Source organism: Oryzias melastigma, linkage group LG10 (assembly GCF_002922805.2).
Source record: "Oryzias melastigma strain HK-1 linkage group LG10, ASM292280v2, whole genome shotgun sequence".
Classification (NCBI taxonomy): domain Eukaryota; kingdom Metazoa; phylum Chordata; class Actinopteri; order Beloniformes; family Adrianichthyidae; genus Oryzias; species Oryzias melastigma.
Window position 1 is genome coordinate 1,682,201 of NC_050521.1, and position 22,357 is coordinate 1,704,557.

The 22,357-nt window shown below is 39.4% G+C and overlaps 1 protein-coding gene across 1 annotated transcript in view; it reads right to left on the minus strand.

The window, feature by feature from the left end:
• Nucleotides 1-662: 662 nt before the first annotated feature.
• Nucleotides 663-22,357, minus strand: part of gfra3 (GDNF family receptor alpha 3) — a 32,646-nt gene continuing 10,951 nt past the window's right edge. Inside the window, exons 2-8 of the mRNA XM_024282870.2 lie at nucleotides 20,380-20,676; nucleotides 14,692-14,763; nucleotides 11,935-12,289; nucleotides 9,575-9,684; nucleotides 9,242-9,376; nucleotides 4,871-5,007; nucleotides 663-1,618 (exon numbers count right to left, since the gene is read on the minus strand). Of these exons, the coding sequence (XP_024138638.1) occupies nucleotides 1,406-1,618; nucleotides 4,871-5,007; nucleotides 9,242-9,376; nucleotides 9,575-9,684; nucleotides 11,935-12,289; nucleotides 14,692-14,763; nucleotides 20,380-20,676 (1,319 nt within the window). The 3' untranslated portion in view covers nucleotides 663-1,405. The remainder of the gene's footprint in view (nucleotides 1,619-4,870; nucleotides 5,008-9,241; nucleotides 9,377-9,574; nucleotides 9,685-11,934; nucleotides 12,290-14,691; nucleotides 14,764-20,379; nucleotides 20,677-22,357) is intronic.

Consider the following 22,357-nt stretch of genomic DNA (forward strand, 5'->3'; position numbering starts at 1 on the left):
GAGGTAGGGGATCCATGATTTAATGGGAACAGCCAGAGGGGTCTTTAACCGAATGTGATGTGACTACTTGGGAGAGAGAGTGTGATGGCATATAAAGAAATGTACGTTTAAAATTGCATTTCTCTGGCCATTTCTTTATTCATCTCATTTTGAATTAGGAGCAGACACAAAAATGCAGTTGGAAAAAGCTTGTAGGTGTGAAGTAGATACTATATCAGCGGGTTACCAGCTCATTCTGATGCATCCATTTCTAGACAACTAGATCCATGGACGTCTTTGTTTTCCTTGTCTTAGGTGGAATCTGGCTCAAAACTTTATGACTGGATTGCTTCAATATTGCTCGCCATTTTGGTCACACTGCTAATGTTAGGTTGGGGTTGTGAAGGGCTGTAAGCCAGCAGGAGAGAGGAGATGTGTTTACTTTTCGGCAACAGTCTCGCCCACAGCTCAAAGTCAAATTTCTAATGAACTATTGCAGCTCTGCAGGAACTATGTCCTAGAAAATCAAACGATGATCAGATTCCGACTTTGAAAGACCTCCATAAACTCCTGAGGTTTCTATCAGAGACCATACGCCATATGACGTTGTGACATCCCTTTTCACAATTAAATATTATCTTTCCTCATATCCAGCAAGCTTAAATTAAAGCAATAACAAATAGTTGTGATTCAGTTGAATGTTGACATGTTTATTGATGTAGCAGAGTGAAGCCATGTTGACATTGAATAAACTGATGTTTGAACAGAACAGTTGACTTAGGACTACTGCTCTGAACTGAACGCTCAGTTTCACAGACTCTTCATTTCATGCTTTTTTATTCTTTTTTAAAATCTTTTCTAGTCAGTCTTTAGTGTTTCTGTTTTTCTTTAAGAATAAACATGACACAGCTGTTTCCATAAATTCTAGGTTTCATCAAAATGAGAGTAACCATGGAAACACACACACCTGAATAGGTAATTTACACACATTTCAGGGCAGCAGCATGGACAGCAATGAAGCAGCGGTCAACGTTTCCCTCGTTCCTCCTGCTCGCGCTTTGTCACTCCACTTTTCCTTTCTGACGCTGAGTGACATGAGACTGGAATAAAGATAGCTGATGAAGACGAATTGTCCTTCCTCTTTCCAGCTGCAGCTGCTCTTGCATCAGTTCAGCCAAATGGAGCAAAGTTCATATTTACATGGGAGTCAAGAATCATAAAGATCCCATCCCCACCCCCATCCCAGACAAACCAGAACGACTCTGCTTGCTGTTCACAAAAGGGACAATGAAGACAGAATTGGGAAGGGGGGTTACAAACAAAGATGAAGTCCATTTCTTCATTATCATTCTTCTACTTTTAAATCCAGGGATGTGAGGTCATTGTGTGTGTGTGTGTTTATGTGTGTGTACACTGTTCATCAGATCTACCCCCAGTTAAGTGAAGCGGATAGCAGAAGAACCAGCAGCAGAGCTGGTGAGGCGCTGCCAGAGGTTGGAGATGCTGCACCCCCTGTCCCTGGGGCACCCAGGCTGGAGACAGTGGCCTCTGAGTACAGGATCACACTAAACTGGTTGTTGTCTTCCTCTTCCTCCTCCAGTGTCTGAGTCAAGTCCTCCTCTTCATCACTGTCCATCACCTGCGAAGACGAACAAGAAGTTGTTATGCTACGTCACATGTGTACAAGTCAAGGCCCATTTTTTTAGGCTTTTTTCCGTTTTTAGGGTATTTTGGAGTTTAGCTAATATTTCAGCTAAATGTTAGCTGTTTTGGCTTATTGAGGCTTTTTTTGTTTTTTAGGCTTTTTTGAAGTTTAGCTTTTTTAAAAGTTTTTTTAAGGCTGTTTTGGAGTTCGGGTAATATTTACATGCAAGCTGTTTTTGCTAATCTAGGCTATTTTCAATGTTTTAGGTTATTTTGAAGTTGGGCTATTTTTCAGCTACAGGCTAGCAATTTTGGCTAACAGGTTTTTTGTTTCGTTTAGTTTTTTAGGCTAATTTGTAATTTAGCAAATATTTTTGCTGGCTATCAGCATCAGCGTTTTCAGCTTTCAGCTATGGACATTCTTGAACGTACTTTTAGCATGCAGATGTTCATAGTTGTACGTTGCTACCTGATACCAGCAAATGTACCTGCAGTTGGAAGATGCTTAGTGCCAATCTTATGACTTCTTTTCGCAGCTCTATTCGATAACATGAAAGACTTGATGTCACAGAATTCCAGCCGGGCACAAACGTAATTGTTAAGTTCTTCTTTGCGTTCAAACAGTTGCCATTAAAAAGTACGTTTTCCATACGTTACTGCAAAATCCGAGTCCCTGGCTGGTCAAAGTACAACTTGTTTAACTTTAGCCGTACATAGAATCAAAAAACGGTCTCAAACCTCCTGCTATCCTAGGCATGTTTAAGTTACATTACTGAAATTTTTTTTTTTCAAGGATTTTTTATCCTCACTGGTGTCTGTAGCAGACATAAAGTCCTGTCCAACTTTGTCATGACAGGGATCACACTTCAATATAAGGGTGGGGTCATCTTGACCCTGTAAGAGAGCACAAGGGTGAAAAACTTGCTCAGCGGTGCTTGAAGGCAAGAATTTTGAACTCACTTCTACATAGACTTTTCATTGAAAGCAGTCGCTTGAACTCGTGTTACCATTATGATTGAGTGGCCTCTGGTCAAATGCAAGATGGCGCCAGATACAATCTCTTAAGTTACATTTAGAAGTTAAAAAAAATTATTTTAAGTGTGTTCAATAAATGTTTATCCTGTTTGGCCCGTGACCTAAGGTGTGCTTTGGAATTTGGCCCCCTATGCGATTGAGTTTGACACCCATGATTTAGGGTCTAACCCCCCTTCTCCCAACAGTAGATGGACAGGCTCCAGCTACCCTGTGACCCTGCAGAGAAAGCAGGTTTAGAAGTTGGATGGATGGAAAACTAAAGGATCGATCCATGGTTTCAGTGAGACACAAACACTTCCCTTCACGTCTGACGGCTATGTGTGTGGAATCCCAACACTTGAAATAAAGCGCAGTTGCCTCTGCTTCTAAACGTTTCTGCTGCAGCAGATATTCTGCTTTTGAAGAGAAACCTTTCAAATTGTGTGAAAAATCACTTTAGAGAAACAAGCAAAAGCTCCTGAGAGACAAAAGCTGCTGAGTGACAGGCGGATGAGGAGAAGAGGGGCAGCTATGGACGTGGGGGTGGAGGTGCTCTGCAGGATTCCAGCTGGAATGTGCTGAAGACAGAAAGGAAACAGTAAAGCTCAAAAGAATAGAAAGGAAAATGGACAGAAACTGGGAGGAAGAAGGTAGGAGGAGGATTTAGGGGAAGGGGGTGCATGGACATGAATAAATTCATAATAATAAAGCACTTCTTCCTACCAACACCTTATCTAATCCGCTCACTGGTTGAGAGACACAAACAAATAAAGAGGAGAGTGAGCAGAGCTGGAATTCCCTCCTGTCTGCCGGCCCAGATTATCTCTGGAAGTGAGGCAATATGGGAGTTCAAAGCCAAACCGGCCAAGGCTGTGGCAGCCAGGACTCCGATTGGGTTTGACCGAGTTTGAAGCTCCGGGAGCATATGTGTGATCCTCCATTCCAGCATGTGCACGCCGCCGTGTGCATGTTAACCAGCCCGACTGGAGTCTGCGCAGCAAGGAGCCAAAGCCGCCTGCCTGTCACAGAAAGAAACTTCACCGGCTTAGTCCGACCGGCAGGACGAGCTGCAGTCAGGACATCAGGAGGTCATCAGGAGGACTCTCTTCAACAAGACAAGAACCAGAGAAGTTGGAGATGTTCCTGTCAGGATCATTACGGTCAGGACGTCAGAAAGCATTGATTAAGTGTGTTTCAAAACATAATAGAAGACGGAAGAAGGAGGACGGCTTAGTAAGGCTGGCATGGTGAGGAGCAGCGATTCGGTCCTGTCCTGCTGGATTCTTGGGGTTAAGTCCATGAAGATGAGCTAGAGCTGCAAATATCAAAGCAGGCTGAAGGAATGAGAACAATCAGGAGAGCAGAGGTAAAAGAAACTAACTAAAAGTTCTCATTATTTGACCTAAATGTTAATAGTTTTTCTTTCATATTTAAGTTCATGTGCATGAGTCAAGGCCCGGGGGCCGGATCCAGGTAATTCTATCGGCCCTCCAGATCATTTTATTCTATTGTTGTTAATGGCCTGATGTTATCTTGCACTCATTTCTAACTTGTATAATTTTGACAAACTTTTTATGAGTAGTAAAATATTGAAAGTTGTTTAAGGTTGATAATAATATTCCTGCCTGATTTTGTTAATAATTAAGCTAAAAAGTTACAGTTTTAATGTTTTAAAAATGTGCATTCTGCTAGCTTTTTGGACTATTTTACCATTTACTAAGATTTTTTAAGTTGTTTTGGAGTTTAGCCATTTTTTAGCTACATGCTAGCTGTTTTGGCTAACCAGTTTTTTTTTTTTTTTTTTTTTGGCATTTAACTAATATTAAAGCTGGCTAGCAGCTTCAGAGTTTTCAGCTATTAACTTAAGAGTTTTTAGCAATCACCTTCAGTGATTTCAGCTGTTAGCTTCAGTAATTTCAGCTATCAATTTCAGCTTATTCAGCTATCAACACTAGTATCTTCAGCGGCCAAATCCAGCTTACAGCATTCACACAAGCATTATTACAGGTAACGCTAAATATCTAGTTCATAATTATGTTAGAAAGTTACAGTTTAAAGTTTTAAAAAATTAGTTTTAGTGTTCCATAAATATTTTTCCTGTTTGGCCCGTGACCTATGGTGTGTTTTGGATTTTTGCCCCTTGTGCAATTGAGTTTGACACCCTTGTGTCAAAGGTTTCAGGTCTCGAAGCACATTGATGAGCGTTCATGTGTGGGGGGTCGGACCAACTCACATTGTTGCTGAGCTCCGGCAGGTGGTTGCTGCTTTGCAGCTCGTCCCCCTGAACGAGCGGCGATGGGCGGGGGGCAGGGAGCTGAGTGGTGTCTGATGCCGGCGATCTGGGGCTTCCTATCCTGTTGATGGCGTTACCTGTAAGGACACACAAAACACATAAGTTCTTGCAGAGACACACCTGCATGACGAACTGATTGGCCGATGTTGGGGAGTAGATCCAGCAACAGCAACTCAACCAAACGCTCAAGTAACTTCAAAAGTGGCTGTAGTGGCTGTACTTCAAAAACCAAACACACCAAACACTCCTGTTTTGAGGACAGATGTCCCAGAACTTCCAGGTTTAGGTGGAGTATGCTTCAAAGTAAAGTGGTTTTCCTGAGGCTGAAAAGTCCTGCCTGACTGTTTCTGGTAAAATGTTTGATAGTGTCAGAATTCAGCGCTCTGTCTCCCCCTCTGGTCACCAGTGGGAGCCATCTCCAGAGTACTAACTGCACTTTATCTCCCAGCTGCCCCAGTGCACAGTTCCTGGTTCCTGCTCAGCTGTCTCCAATTGGATAATCATCCCCCTGCTTCTTAAGCAGCACACAGAGCCACACTCAGTGTGAAGTATTGTTTGTGCCACTCTGCCTGCATTACCGAGCGTTTCTATCTGGACCTGATCTTCTGTTTCTGACCCTGCTTCATCTGTTTGCCTGCTGCTTGCCCTGACCCTCACCTGGACTCTGACAACTCTACTCTCTTCTTGGATGACCCCATGCTCGGGATTGACCTCTGCCTGTCTGACCCTGACCTCGTTTTGGAATTTAAGCTGTGCTTAGATCCTGTCTGTACTAATAAACCTGCTGCATGTGGAACCAGCTGTTTGTTTTTTGTTACAGATTTACTGAATATAAGGCTGAATATTTGTTCTCTTATTACACTAATTGCAACAAATAGGAATCCTGTATGCAACCTAGAATGATATTTTATTCTCCTTTTATGTATTTCTTCTGTTGAAATATATCCACATAAAACACCAATTGCGATGGTCCATCCCATGGTCTATGGAACAATCCTAAAAGCATTTATCCACAAATAAATCAACACCACCACCCTTATTCTGATGGTTAAAATTGTTTTAACAATAAACTCATGTATAAAATGAAATGACATTGAAAGATTACATCGAGTGATATTGTATTACTTAATTTCACATAGTTAACTAGAGATATTGCATTATCTGCAGTTATGCTAGTGTGAATGCTTTAAACTGAATGTGTCAGCTGAAAATGCAGAAACTGATAGCGGAAAAATGCTGAACCCGAAAGCTTGCTAAAATATTATCTAAATGCCAAATTAGCCAAAAATTTACCGAGACAGCTAGCCTAATGCTAAAATATTAGCCAAACTCCAAATTTTCATAAAAAAACTGTAGGAAAATTTCTAATTCGGCCAAAACAGCTAGCATAATACTGGAATATTAGCTAAACTCCAAATTAGCCTACAAAAACTGAAAAAATATCAAAATTAGCCAAAACAGCTAACATGAGGCTAAAATATTAGCTGAACTCCAAATTATCCTGAAAAACCAAGAAGAAAGTTTCTAATTTTGCCAAAATAGCGCTAGAACATGAATTAAACTCAAAATTAGCCTAATAGAATGGAAAAATGTCAAAATTAGCCAAAGCAGTTAGCATAATGGTAAACTATTAGCTGATATCAAATTTAGCCTCAAAGAACTAGAAAAATGTGTAATTTTGCCTATATTTTGTCTAAATTAGCCAAAAACAGTTGGCATGTTGCTAAAATAAAGCTAAATTCCAAATTACCCTTTAAAAACCCAGTGGCTGCATGATCATTTTAAAGTTTGAATGGTTGATGAAAGTATGCAGAAGTTCTCAAGTTTCAAAGTAAACAGAGTTTTTGAAGGAATTGAGCAATTTCTCATTCTTTTCTTAGGGGGCATATTTTGCTCAATTTTTCAAAAACTTCAACGTTTATGAATACCAAAAGTAAAAGCAGTAATTTCCTAAACGAGATGAATGCTTTGATACCAAAATTGCATGACTTACTACCTTTTTAGTTAAAAATATCTACATCTCTTACACTATCTACAACCAATTTTATATTAAAATTGTACTAGATATCAAGTTGATCTCATTCTTGGTATTCAGACACTCTGACTGTTCAATTTAAGTGTCAGTGAATGTTCATTTGTGTGTTCTCTTGAGTGCTTCTAATGTGATTGTGTGTTTGCACGTGTGAAGGAACGTTCATGTGTGTTTGTATGTATTAGTGTGTGCACGTATGTACAGGCAGGAATGCAAATGTATACATGTGTGTCTGCAAGTATGGATATTTGCTTTTGTGCGAGTGTGCACGCATGTGTGGAAGGTATGTGTGTGTTTGTGAGCGTGCACGTGTCCATGCAGGTGAGGGGGAGGGAACCCACATTTTCAGCTGGCAGCTTTACAGCTGCGTCCTTGGTCGGCCTGATGAATGACACAGTTTTATGGGGAGAGGTCTGACACATTGATCCAGGTTTAGTGTTTGGACATACAGGCTCAGTGCACATCGACAGCTTATGTGATTGACTGACGGTGGGGTGGGGAACCCCCCGCACGGGCCTGCAGGAGAGTTCAGCTGAGGGAGAAGCAGCAGGACAGTGCTAGTGTGAATGCTTTTTGCTAAATCTGGTTTCCGGAAACTGAAGCAATTTACTCTAATGGCTAAAGTGATCTACTGAAAATGCAAAAGCTATATGCAAAAATTTCTAAAAGACTTACAATTTTTCTTAAAGAACTATGAAAGATCATTGAAGTTGGTCTAAAATTCTGTAAATTGTGAGTAAGTTGCTTAAAAATCCTCAATACATGCCAGCTAAACTCTAACCCCCCTTAGTGGATGCTAACCTAGCCAAAACAAAACTAGCACAACTCCAAAATAGCCTGAAAATCCTGAGTAAAATTATTTAAAAAAACGTTAGCATGTTGCTAAAATATAAGCTAAACTCAAAAGTAGCCTAATAAACCTCTAAGTTAGCCAAAACCACTAGCCTCTTCCTAGCTAAATTCACAAATAACCTAACAACTTTAGAAGACAACAACTTATCAAAAACAAAAAAATAGTATGTACATTGCTACAAATATTTGATAAAATTGGCAATTACCAAAATGAGCTAGCATGATGCTAATATAATAGGTCATTGCCAAATTATTTAAAAATAACTGAAAACAGCGGTTTTTAAAAACGAATTAATTTCCTATGGGGCATATTTTGCTCAATATTTCCCAAACTATAAAGTTTATGAATGCCAAAAATACAAGCAGTAACATCCTGAACGAGCTGAATGTTTTGATATCAAGATTGTTGAAATCAATGAAAGTGTGATTGAGTCCAGGCTGTCTTCTTCGCTGACTGTCTACTGCTCAGAGATGGAGTACCACAGGGTCAGCTGGATTTTGGTTCTAGATGTTGATGATTCTTTTTTACCAACTGTTCTGCTGTTCTGGATGTTTTTACCATGACATTTTTGACATCTTAATGGTCTTACACCATCCATCACATTTTAGTTTGCAACTCACTTTGTATAGTTAATGGGAGTAAAAATCAAAAAATTATATACTAAATATTGTCAAATTATATTTGAATTGTGTACATGTTTCCCTTTTTTATCATTTACAAACTGTCTCATTTAATCATGCCAGTGTTGGTCGCCTTGAAGACACTAATGCACCTTATAGCTTGGAGTTTATTAATCAATATCTATTCCTACAATCCAACAAGATCAATCTGTGTGGGGCAACTAAATCAACCCAAATCACTAAAAAAAGTTTTAAAAAGAGGTAAAAGAATTAAAAAAATAAAATACCATTTGGATTGAAGCATAATAGATATTTGACTATGACGTAAAAATGACAAAGTTCCATCACAGAACAACACACATGGTGCAGCAAAAACTGATCAACCATCATTCCAATTCAATGTGTGGAAACACTTTGAATTTATCAAAGTCATGTGACCATACAGTTTGGTAGAATCTTGTAATAATGGATTCTGATGTGGGAAAATAACAGTGGACGGAACTTTATCAAACGAAAATGTGAATGAATTTGAAATTCATTCTTGTTTACTGAAAACTTCACCTGCACTGTTCAGAACCAGGTATTCATCTCTGAGTCTCACTGGTGGAAGTTTTGGATAAAGATGTTCTGGATCCATTTTAGGTCAAGGAATCAGATTGAATCGGATCATTGGAAATGAACCTATATCGACTAGGAATTGGATTGCCAACCACACATTATGATGTGTATCGAATCATTAGTAAAACAAATCGCTACACTCAGACTAGCTGAGCTCAGTCTGCACAGCGTGAGTTAACAGGACTCACGCAGGCATCTGTTGTCAGTGAAGAGGCGCTGCAGCTTCAGGCAGTCCGGCCACTGGTTCCCACTCCCTTCACAGTTGCACCACAGAGAAACGTCAGCTGAGCTGTTGCTGATGTAGTTGGGCGTCATTATGGTTCCTGCAGGGGGGTTAAAGGTCAGAGGGACGATTTATGATTTATATTTGAGAGACAGAAAAAGTTAACCAACACTAACAATTACAGAACATTTTTATCTGTTTTTTAAAGATTTTCTTTATGAACAAAGATCTGTATGTCCATTCAGATCATTGAATACGATATAGATTGAGTTCAGTTTTGCTGAAAGTCATTATTTACCGATGAGTCCAGCGTAGGCTCGCAGACAGAGGCCCGTGGAGTCCTTCAGGCAGCCACTGGCTGTCTGATGAGACGGCTGACAGTTGCTGATAAAATCCGCCAGCCTGGACCTGGAAGATCCACAAACACGCGTCAACACACCGAAGGGAACAGCAGCCTGAGAGGGAGGCTGGCTCTGTGTGTAAATGGAGCTCAGGACGCTGTGATCACATGAATTGATTAGTGAAAACATTTTATTGGTTCTGCTGACCAATGGGTAATGCATCAAGACATGGCACATATTCACTGAAGAAAACAACGAGATGAAGGTGGAGACAAAGCCATGAGGGAAGTGGAGATGGAGAAAACACTGATGAAGGTGGAGATGAAAACTCTAAAATAAACGTTCACTTTTTTGTTCACATTCTTGAGATTTTATTAAATTAAAGACATAATATGGCAGGTATTTGTAGTTTTTGGACAAAATCGATCTTTTATTTTCATAAATAAGGCGTAGTAGCTGAAGTCTCACCGCAGACTGAAGCGTACTAAGACAGATCACATCATGGAGCTGTGAGGTTTGTGATGCTCCTCCATCAACAGAAATATATCTGGCTCAAAGGAATCTGAGACTTTCGCTTGGAAATGTTTGTATTTTCATTCAAAAACATTAGTTTGACATTTTTTTTTCTTGTTTTTTTTATAAAATTAGAACTAAAACTTGAACTCTATGTTGTAAAAACAGTTTGTTAAACATTTTTGGGGTTTCCACAGTAAAATAAATCCCATTTTTCCAGATGGAATTTTCTGTTTTTGCATGATTTCATGTTTAGTGTGTGAATACAAAATGACTAAATAAATATGGTGTCATATAGGTGAGGTTGTGCTGGTTAAAATGATACCAAATAAGCAAGCAGGGATTCTTTCAAATGAAAATGCAGAAAATTCAAAAGCAGACAAAAACTGAATTTTAGACCCCAGAGGATTAAAAAAAAATGTTCTAAATATATAATTTGGCATGTGATTGTCATTATTAATAACTTTATTCACATGCAATTTTACGTGACCTCACAAGAAAACAATAATATATTCTTCCCAAAGAGTGATTTATTAAAATAAAATATTTCTTTAAATGTTTGTGACAGAGCAAGTGCAATTTTTCATCACAACATGCTTGTTTTTTTTTACACACAATTGGTGAAAAAATCATTTTATTTTAGTACAATAGTGCTGTCACTTTAACCCAATGCATTATGGGAGATGTAGTGCAAAAACTGATGCTGATAAGGGACAAAATCACGCCTCTGAGTTTCATTATTTAATTTACTTTTTAAACGATCTGACACCAGATCCCACGGGGAGCTACACTGCTAAACACGAGCGTTAGCTGTTATTTTTGGTGGGACTGTGAGACTTTATGAGCCAAATCTGTTCAGTTTTCCTTCAAGGTTTGTGTTTATTTAACATCCCAGAGTTTGGTCCAACTCATCTTTATAAAAGAAACTGCTTTTTTCTAATAATGTCTGGATTGAAGGACAAATTCAGTTTCAGACTTCAGTCATTTTTGCAATAATTGAAGTTAAGTTTAAATATAAGTGATAATACATTAGAAAGAAACAGGATTAAAGTTTAGTGCAACAGACTCATTTAAACTAGATTGAAACCATTTATTCACCCAAAAAGAAAGAAAAACAGTTTTGTTAAAGTTACATTTTCAACTAAGACAAAGGAAAAACAAATAAAACTTAAACATGTTCACTTTTTGTGTAGTTAAAATTGACTATAATATTAGTCTTCTTTTGTGTAAGAAAACAAGCATGTTATCATATATTTGTTCAGAAACTATAGTTGCTCTGGCGCAAACATTTAAAAACAGATTTTTTGAAATCACTGCTTAGAAAAAAAAAAAAATATATATATATATATATATATATATATATATATACCTTTGTGAGGTTATATTAAATTGCATATTAATAAATTGGAGGCAAAAACACTACCAGGGGAAAATGTTGACTAATTTAGTAGAAAATTATTATTGAATCGTCACAATAGAAAAACAGCTGCAGCTTCAAGCTTTTTCTGCCTCAATTATTCAAAAATTTCACATGAAATCATGAAGAGACTGTACATCAATACAGACTATGGAGTTTCTCTTTTTTTACATTTTGGGATGCTGGTGTGCCGCAGAATTTTGTCACTAAAAAGGTTGAAATCACTGTCCTTGAAGGTGTGTTTGACCAAACAGCAATGCCTTTTCAACTGCATATCTTTAGAAGTTTGAATGTGGTCAGTCACGGGTCAAAGAATCTTCAAATCAGGCACTCTCAGACCCTCTCATTGACAGATGGATGAACCAGAGGTTCAGAGACACTCCTAACCTGCAGGTGTCTTCATGGCGACAGAAGCTCTGCTGGTGGAGGCAGTTTGGCTGCACGCTGTCCGCGATCTGATAAGAACAGGACGGCACGATGGTCTTTCTTCTTCGCTCGCCACACAGAGCATTGGTGCAGGGGCAGAACAGTAACCCCAGGCTGTACTCCTCAGGCACCCGCTCTAGGAACCGCCGCAGGAGCCGATGGCACTTATTTTGGTTGCATCGGTTGGTGCTGGAGTGAGGCTTGGTGCAGGCCAGAACATACTCAGATCGCAGAGAACCACACTTCTCAAAGAGACCGCAGTCCTGCGCCGCCTTGAGGCACTGGTTTTCCCCATCCAGCTGCAAGAAGGAAGAAGCTGGAGTGGGGGGCAGGGGGGGATTAGAAAGGTAGAGGGGTGAGGCAAGAAAGATCAAGTATAAGTCATAAAATAGAACAAAAGTCTGAACCATCGCCATCGACAACAGTGAGAACCATCTTCTCATAATGCTAACTGCTACACCCCATGCAGACTGTTTTGATGTTTATTTCAATAGAAAATTTCACATAATTCCAATATCTGAAACCTGGATCGATCTTCATGAACATAACTTGGTATGTATTGATGATCATCAGAGACATAAATTTGGGAGGAGATTTCTATGTAGGCAGAAATTTTAGACATAACATGGAAAAATTTGACAAAGCATTAAGGTATTTATTGATTCATCTTTGTGGATATTGAAAATACCCCGTAATTTTCTATTATTTGTTAACAAACATGATTTAACCTATTGTTTTATGCAAGAGTGTAACAATAAAATATTTATTCCTAGGGACAAATAAGTCATAAATTTATCTGTGATGCATATCTTAGAGGGAGAAAGCCAGGGTGCTTAATCGTTGATAATAATAAAATAAATATGATTACTGTAAAAAGTAGGCAAGTGAAGAGATTTTTAAAATATTGACACGAATCTGTTGTTTCAAAAATTATAGTAGTTTCTTTGCTACCATAATATTCGCAAATCTTAAAACACTGTTTTAATGAAACATCAGATAATTTAAAAAATAAAAGCATCACATTTTCTCTGCAAGTCGATATAGTTTTAGATTGTCATTAGAGCCCTCTAACAGACCTGGACCCGCTCAGGGTGGATCCGGTCTTAGCCCAGCAGCAGCTGGGTCGGCTCCAGCAACACGGTGACCGAAAGGGATTCAGGGAATTCAGAAGCTGAAAAGATGGATGGATGTATCGATTAACAAGTCTGGCTGGTATCACTAGTGCCATTAATAAAACTAATATACACCATGGATGTTTTTTTTTACTTAGAAATTGATACAATCCATGTATGAAATATTAATAAACCAATAAAAATGTATGGCAAAAGGGGAATCTTTCTGAAAAGTATCAGAGGTTGTTCAGAAAAATGTTAAAGTATCTCAATTTTGTATGTGATATCCTCCAGAGGCTGGTTTTAGGTTCTAAACTTGATGTGTAAACTTAACTACATCCATGAAATTTGATGTGTGAACTTCTCAATACTCCCTTTAAAGCTGTTGTGATGTCGGTGATGCTATTTTATGGGTAGTCATTTGGCTGTCTTCTGGGTTGTTGCAAGTTGTTTTTTTTTTTATTGTACTGCATTATCTCACTGTTATATTTGCTTTTGTTAGTTTATTTAAATCTTTAACATGCTATAAACAAATGAATCCTTTACATTCATTTATTTAGCTGTTGCCAGTGACATCTCCACTGTTAAAGAGTAAAACAATTAACCAATCAATTAAGCCTTGTTTCCACTGAGCGGTCCAGACCGGACTGGACTTTTGAGCATTTCTATTACAAAATGTAGGACTGACTAATGTTAAGTGGGACTTGCTGGTACCATTTCTGGTCCCCCGTTGGTCATAGGTCCATAGAGAAATGGAATGGACCTGTTAGGGCGGAGCTTCTGTCATCACGCGATGTAACCCATTGATTGGCGGAAAAGTTTTATGACAGCAGCAAGAGTCCAACTAGTGCTTTTCCCAACTCAAGATCCAAACCGAAAGTTAGGCCCCTTTTTTTCGTCTGGATTCTTCTTTACCTCCTGCAATCTTCTTGCAAAGAATAATAAATTCTTTACATACAGTGTTCCCCCTTATTGCTGGGGGACCGGGTTGGGGACTGGAGACACACCGAATCCATGAGTACGGAGAACCCACCGTTTCTGTCTCACTTGACCCCCGCCGCCAAAGAATGTCCATTACCGATCCAAACTCATCAAAAACACTCCAGATTATGCTTTGTAAAACATGCATTGAAGAACATTGGAGTATTGCTTAACATAAAGCTTTTTTTTTTCTTTAATTCAGAGCAATAGACAGTTCTGCAGCTTATGGACTGGCTTCATCCATAATAAACACCTTCTCCGGATTATAATATCCTCCGCAGTTATATTTTTAATTTCCCATCCATTTCTGAGTCACCTGATGCAGCTTCTCTTTCTCTGTAGTCTCATCGTTTAGACGCACAGCTATGTCATCGGTCTACACCCCACATGCACTTTGATGATCCAAGGCTCAATGGAAACACTCACTTGAATTGCCCGGACCATTCCAAACCGGCCAAGAGGGGACTGTCTGGTCCGGACTGCTCAGTGGAAACGAAGCCTTAGTGGCCCAGTGTCTGCTATGAGGGCGGTTTTGAGACTACAGATTTGCATGTTGCTGGATAAATCTCCAACACAGTGAATCCTTGACTAACTGAAGTAAACAAAGACTGCTTCAGTAACTTACCTGCAACCAACGACGCCAAGTGAGACTCAATCAATGTGTCATCATACGGAGAAACTTCCAGCTCTTCATTCCCTGCAGGACAGAAAAGTTGAATCTGAGAACAGGAGGAAGAGTTAAGGCTCCTCTTCTGGGGAGATGTTTTTCTGTGCAGATCCTCCCACTAGGTGAGGCGAGACAGGCTCTGCACGAGGGGCCCATTAATGCTGTTTGAGTGATAAGTTTGCACCGCTTGTGCAGTCTGACTGAGGAAAATAAACTGTAGTTTGTGTGGACATGCTACGACACTGGGACAGGTCAAACCCTGTAAGGCTATATGTAATTAAGGCCTAAATTGTTGGCTGGTCAAAGTCAGACAGCATAGGGAGGTGATGTGTTGCATGATTCTGGTGGTGAGAAAGATGAAGAGGACATTAAAGGAGAGAGGGCTGGATCTGTACCGGTGAGGCAGGATGATCAATGGAAGAGATGGAAAGAGAACTTAATGAAGGAGAAACATGTTAGAGTAGAAGAGCTGGCTGTTGTGGAGCAGGAAGTAGCAAAGATCAGTGAGTATGAAATGAGGAAGACATTGACAGGAGGAAGCAGTTGGTGCTGATAATACCCCTGCCGATGTCTTAGAGAATGAGGGGATGTCTGAGGAACAGAAATGTGTTTTGATGTCAATTTTTAAGAAGGATGAATCTGTCAGAGCTCAAAGTAGATGTTTTGGAGATAAATGGAGTGTAGCAGATTGAGATGGTTTGGACATGTTGAGAGGAGGATGTTGGTAAAAGGATGCTGAGGTTGAGATACCAGGAAAAAGGTCTAGAAAAAACCTAAGAAGATTTTCATGGATGTAAGGAGAACATGGTGGCTGGTGTAAGCAGTATATGGAAAAATAAGGAGAATTTCCTGTGAAGACCCCTAAAAGGAGGAACCAAAGGGAAACCAGACCACTGGTTCAAAGACAGAATACACAAGAAGATCTTAAATACAACTATTAAGAGGAAATTTGCTCACTGATATAGTTAGTTTAAGGCAAATATTTTTGTTTTATCGAACCAAGCAGACATTAAACTGGAGCATTTCATCAGCAGCTCTGTGGTAAAGGGAGAGTATCCCTTTGATGTGCTTTAACTCTGAATAACAGAAGCTGTGATTTTCTAACACCTCAGTAATGAACAGACTTGTTCCTCCCAGAAGTTAATTAGAAGAACAAAGGATTCCTGCTGCATCTGCTGCTGTTCAGAACTCCCAAAGGTGATTCCAACCACATCTGGAAAAAAAAAAAACTTTTTCTTTTTAAAGTTTCCCTTTGATAGTGGAAGAATAACAAACTCACTGATCCAATCTGATCGACTGACCCGACCTTCATCCATAATGACCTGACCATTAAAATTAGGGACTTGGCCAAAATTATGGATGACCTGACCTATTTGACCCTTGCGCAATCTTATGGGGTCCAGATGACCCAAGCCTTTCATTGACATCTTATCCATCCCATGACAATGGGATGAAGGTGGACAAGATTTCATGTCTGCCACAGACACCAGTGAAAATTGAAAAATAAAGTTCAGTGGGGTCCAGATGACCCTACTCCCAATTCTAACATACCTAGGCTAGCATAAGGATAACCTAGCCTTTATTGTTGTTTAGTTAAACTTCATCATGGAAGACCAGATCTCCATTGCTGACCTATCTGACTTTCAGTGATAAAAACCTGACCTTCATTAGTAATAACTTAAAGGGTAACCAAACAGGGAAGTTGGAGGTTGACAAAACCTCAGTTATCCACAATTCTGTGGTGAGACTCTTTTCTCATCTCAGAGATTTGTCCGTAAGTGATGCGTTTAAATACTACCGGAATGCTCGGTCAACAGAGTTTTCTTTTTTGTCGGTTTTAAACTTAGATCGTGAATTTTATCTGGTGAAACTTGACATTTTCCCACTTTCTTACACAGATATGCTTGATAGTTAATAAAAAAAAATCTAAATAAATGTTTTTAAAACATGTATCCTTTTTCAAAATAAAAATATTTTCCAGAAAAGAGATTTTCGATCTGCAGCCCCGCCCCCGACAGCGGCTCTGTCCCAAGTTCTGGTCACAGTCACGGTGACAGCAGGCGGTGCTGGACCCTTCTAAACACCCGCAGATCAAAGCGGGTCGGTGCTGCCTGTAATTGCTGTGTTCTCTGACCAGAACTCCGCAGATTGACTTTATACGCTATCTCCGTGACTGCCGATCGGGCGCTGTCAGGGGCGGGGCTACAGAGAGGAGGCAATCAGTTTTGGAAAGTATTTTTATTTTTAAAGCGTAAATGTTCTTAAAATGCTTGTTTAGACTATTTTATATTAATTATCGGGGACATCTGTGTAAGAAAGTGTGAAAATGTCAAGTTTAACCAGATATTATTTACAATCTAAGTTCCAAGCATTCTAGTAGTACTTGAACGCATCACTAACGGTCTAACGGTCTGTGAGACGTGAAATAAGTCTGATGACAGATTTTTAAAGATTTGTGTGTTTAATTAATTTCAAGCTGTTGTAATTTTCATTTGTGCAAGTGTACATTGTATTTTGTCATTTTTTTACTCATGCACATAATGTATTATATGAGTTACAAATCAAGAATTACACATGCACAAATCCAAAGTTATGTACAAATCAAGATCTGCGTATGCATAAATCGGGGTGATTCTTATTTATCTCCATATCTGAGGGGTGGGGCTTGGGGGCAGGACAGTTATCATTACTGGAGCTGCAGATCATTATGTCAAACTTCTGAAACTTACATGGTTTCGATCACAAAATTCAACTGTAATACCTCATTTCAACCTGAAGGGGGCAGCACAGATGTTTTTTGACTTTATGTTCAAGAGTTAAACTATGTTATTGTCATTTATCAAAAATTTGGCAGTGACCAACAGACAGGACTTTTAAAGCCCCATTAATAGAGGTCAACAGACAAAAAAAGTTTATTCAAGGTTTGGTTACCCTTTAACCTTCATCGTCAGTAACTTGATCTAGATAGTTCATAACCTCACCTTTTTCTTAATGAACCAACGTCCTTAACTGATGACTTGAATTTCATAAATGGCCTCACCATAAAAATACTTTTTTTTCTTGATTACTCACATCTTTATTTAGATTTAATTTCTGGATTTGCATTAACTGAGAAGAAACAAAAGCTCCGCAGCAGCAACTTTGGGGACAGTTTTGAGGTTTCTTTACCAAATATTTCTGATGACTCATTTTTCTAATGCCCTTCTATCTATGTCACATCATCTGAGTCAGAAACCAGAGGAGAGCAGGAGGTCCAAACCATCTGATGTTCAGGAAGACACTTTTTGTCCAAGTGGGTCAATGGTTAGCAGCGCCCCTCTATGAGCCTTTGGTCTGGAAATCCTTTAAGTCCACACTTAGTCAGGAGTGTGACTGCATGTTAAGTGTTTATGTATGTAAATCCTCTTCCAGGCGGCACATTTATGGTAATGACATGCTGGAGCGGCAGGGCAGCTCTGGGAGCTGAGCAGTGTGTAATTACACTGAAACCGCTGGACTAACTTGCCTGTTTGTGTGTGTGTGGGGGGGGGGGACCACCCAGGTCCAGGGACCAGAGGGCTGCTTTGACAAGAAAGGTTTGGAGTGAGACTGACAAATCATGAAAGGAGGCATCTTTTATTTTCTATTTCACACTGATAAACAAAGCACTTTAGCTGCGGCACACTGTGAAACTCTCATCAGCTTTTAGAACATCTCAATGGTTGTTTCTTTGAGGTAAACGGCGTGTCAGTTAGTGATGAGCTGAACAGAAGATGCAAAAACTGTAACCTCAAAACCAAAAACACAGAATCCAAAACTGATGGACAGATCTCTCAGGTGTCCATCTCCACTTACCTCTCTGTGAAACAGCATCATGATACCACCAGGCGGATTGAGTCTATGATTTCAGATCTGAACCCTGGTTTGATGCAGGCGTTGCTGTCAATGGTGAGGAGACTCTGAGTCTCTTAACCCTCGTGCTCTCTTAGGGTCCAGATGACCCCACCCTTACATTAATGTGTGATTCCTCCCATGACAAAAGTGGACAGGATTTTATATCTGTCACAGACACCAATGAAGATAAAAAATCCTTGAAAAAAAGATTAGCACGGTGCCTTGTGGGGTCCAGATGACCCCACTTTAATGTAACCATGCCTGGGATAGCACACGGGTTAAAGTTCCACTCTGATCATCTTTTAGACTTACGATAAAAGCATTACCAGCAGTCTTTTAATTATGATTATGCTGCTTTTATCCATGTTTTCTAGGACATAGTTTCTGCATCTATGTGGCTGACATGGACACTGAAGTGCTGCGAAACGGAGGCTGCTGCCATTTGGCGCCCTTGTTAACCTATGGTTGGTTCACACCAGGCGCGGTCCTCCACGGGAGGCTGGCGCCGTGCAGCGGATCGTTTCGGCGTCTATTTTGTGCATGAGCGACCCGCGTCAATTCTGGCAGGAAGTTACGTCAAAATACATGAGAAAATCTGGTTTATTTTCAAAATATAACCTTTTTTTCACAATAAAACTCAGCGATTGACAAATGCAATCATGTTTTTGTATCTAAACAGACTGTAGAGATGAAAATAAACACAATCACAACACACACATGAAAACAGACACTTCTCTCCGTGTGTCTCAATAACATAAATTAAAAAAGTGTGTGTCCACTAACTACTTGTTTCTTAGCAGAAACATGGGGTTACATTTTAGGTTATTAATTTACTCATGATAGGAGAAACAAAAAAGCTCTGTCGACTGACGCAGAAAAACGCGTCTGGTGTGAATTGCAGGACAGCGCGAATGCCAGATGTAATCAGTTGATTACTTGATAGCTTTAATATCTTTAGAACTATTGAATATTCTTAACCAAATGTGATTCCTGTCCTCATTTAAAATTCTTAAAAATGAATGATGACTTTGTTTGATGAGTGTTCGTGAATCGCTGATGTCATTATTAGGTTTTATTTATTAGTTGCTTTTTTTTTTAAGATTATGTCATTCTTTTTTAATTTATTAAGACATCACATTTTTGGTTTTATTACCACAGTAGTTAATTTTCTTAAATCTTATTTCTCTGTAAGATAAATAAAACAGGCATATCAAAGGACAGCTGGGGTCCTAAGGAGTAAAATCACAGAGCTAGCATTTAGCTTAGCACAGTTAGCAGCTGCTGTTCGGCACAAAGAGCTTCACATTAAAAAATGAACAAAAACTGTTGTTGTTTGTGTTAGGACAAACCAATAGAGAAACCTGCTGTTGGTTTAAAGTGTTTTTAAAAGAGTTATTGATCTGGAAGTCTGAATCTGTGATCATCTAGCTAGCTTGACTATATTGTTTACGTTAGCTTTCTGCTTGACCTGCTGCTGTTTTCTGCTGCGTTTTCCGGGAATAATATTTTGTGATCTTCTCATGACATGCAGACTTCTAGTGGAGTATTTATCTCCGATCATGTGATCTGATCGGGACATCTCTAATTTTTATATGTCCTCCATCATGAGAAAAATGCTACAAGGACATGTTAAAGAAATCAAAAACACCATTTTTATTGGAGTGGCTCTTCAGCCAAAATGAAAACCAAGCTCCTATTAAAGGACACCAAACCTGAGACATGCTTGTTGACATTTGCACACGTTAATGTCACACACGAGTCGAGAGCGCCTACCTGGCAGCAGGCGAACCCTCCAGTAAATACGCAGGCAGCGCTCCTCCTTGCGCGACCCTCGCTGACACTTGCAGGTCAGCAGGGACGGATGTTTGGCCAGCAGGGCGTCCTGTCGCTCCAGACACTCCGACGCCACCTGCTCCCCCAGCGGGGAGAGGGCCGCGTCGGCCGCACACAGCTCCAGACCTCGGTACAACGCCACGCACTGGGGGTCAGCCAAGCAAACTCGATGAGCTTCCACGCAGTCTGAGGCGGACGGAGGGAAAGGAAACATGTGTCCCGAGGACGGCAGCACACCTGGGAGAAGACAAAACCAAATGTGACAGCCAGTGAGATACAACAAACCACACTTTATTTATTCAACCCAATAGTTGGGTCATTCGTGTTGGGATATAACAGATTTTTGGGGTTATAGTGGTTTCATTTTGTCTAAATATATGTTTTTTCTCTTTCCAGATTAAAATAACCCAGAAAAAAGTAATTTCCTCTTCAATTTCAGATTTGGGTTAAAAACCACTTGAACTATTTTTTACTATGCAGTCTTTAGTATGTACAGTTCTTTCTGTTGTGTTATCACATTATTCCCATGGAGGAAGATATTCAGCCTCCAGAAGAAGGTGTTATCACAGATCTATGACCCTGACAACCTTTGCATCATAAACTCCTGTCGGTCATTCCAGATCAAGCCAACAACGGCTGCCACATGTTTTCCAGATGTAATCAGCTGATTACTTTAATCTAGGGATGGGCTGATGTCTTATTCCGGTCGATGTTTCAGCTGCAACTGTGGCCGATACAGATATTTAAGGGTCTACAATGACACAAAGTTTATATTTCCTCATTGTTTCTTTATAAGAAATTTACAACTTTTCCTTAACTATAAAATTATATTTGACCCTTTTTAACATACAGTAAGGGATCTCATAGGAACAATAATCACTTTAAAGGGGCCACACCATGCAAATTCTACTTTTTGAGGTTTTAAGTGTATTGTATTATTCATTCCTCACTATAAATAACCTCAAAGTGGTATTTTGATCTGTTCAAACATTTTAGAGTAATCCTCTAAAAACCTGCACTGTCAGCAGCAGCCCCTCCCATATCCACAAAAAGGACGTCAGCATGATGTGGACCGCCCCCTCCAGGAAGAATTTTTGCTGCAAGCTCCGCCCCCGACGACACACACCCACTTTTAGCTCATCTTGTGTGTAATCTGCAGAGAGAACAACGGATTGTGTCTATAAAGTGTAGAAAATATATATTTTTTTTTGGCTTCGAGAGGTTTAGGTGTTTGTTTAAATGTCCAAAAGAAGAGCCAGCACATCAGAAGTGATTGGATTTTATCTTCGGGAGTGCGACGGCCAAAAGTGTAAGACTCCACCATCTGCAGATCCAAGTTTAAAGATAGTTCGGAGGTTGTTTCTTAATAAGCGAGTCAATAAACCTCTCCGAGACGGTCTATGGGCAGGCTCAAGGATGACGTCGTGAAATGGGCGGGGCCGATAAGGAGCGAAAGGCTGAGCCTCAGAGATCAAGTCATTTATTTCCGGGTATTAAAACGATGCACTAAAATAAGTAATATTTCATAAATAATTTGTTTTTTTGTGTTCCGAAGGTAATATAAGATCATAAATATGAATAAAGTTCACTCTGATCATGGTATGGCCCCTTTAATACACATGACAGCTGTTTGCTTCAATTAATCCGAACTAAATGAGGCTTTTATTGTTGAAATGTCATTTTATTTGGGATTTAATAAAAAAATATTTATGAAACATAAAACAGTTTGTAAGATGACAGTTTAACAGTCATTATTGGTTAAAAATATTTTGAAACTTGTTTTTTCCTTCCTCGAGTGAATATTTATTTCTTTTTTTTTTTAAAAAAGGAAAGCAAAAAGAGAAGTTCAGGTGAGAAAGACGGAGATGTTTTTATAATAAAGCACACTGTAGAATACCATTACAATTGTTGACTTTTC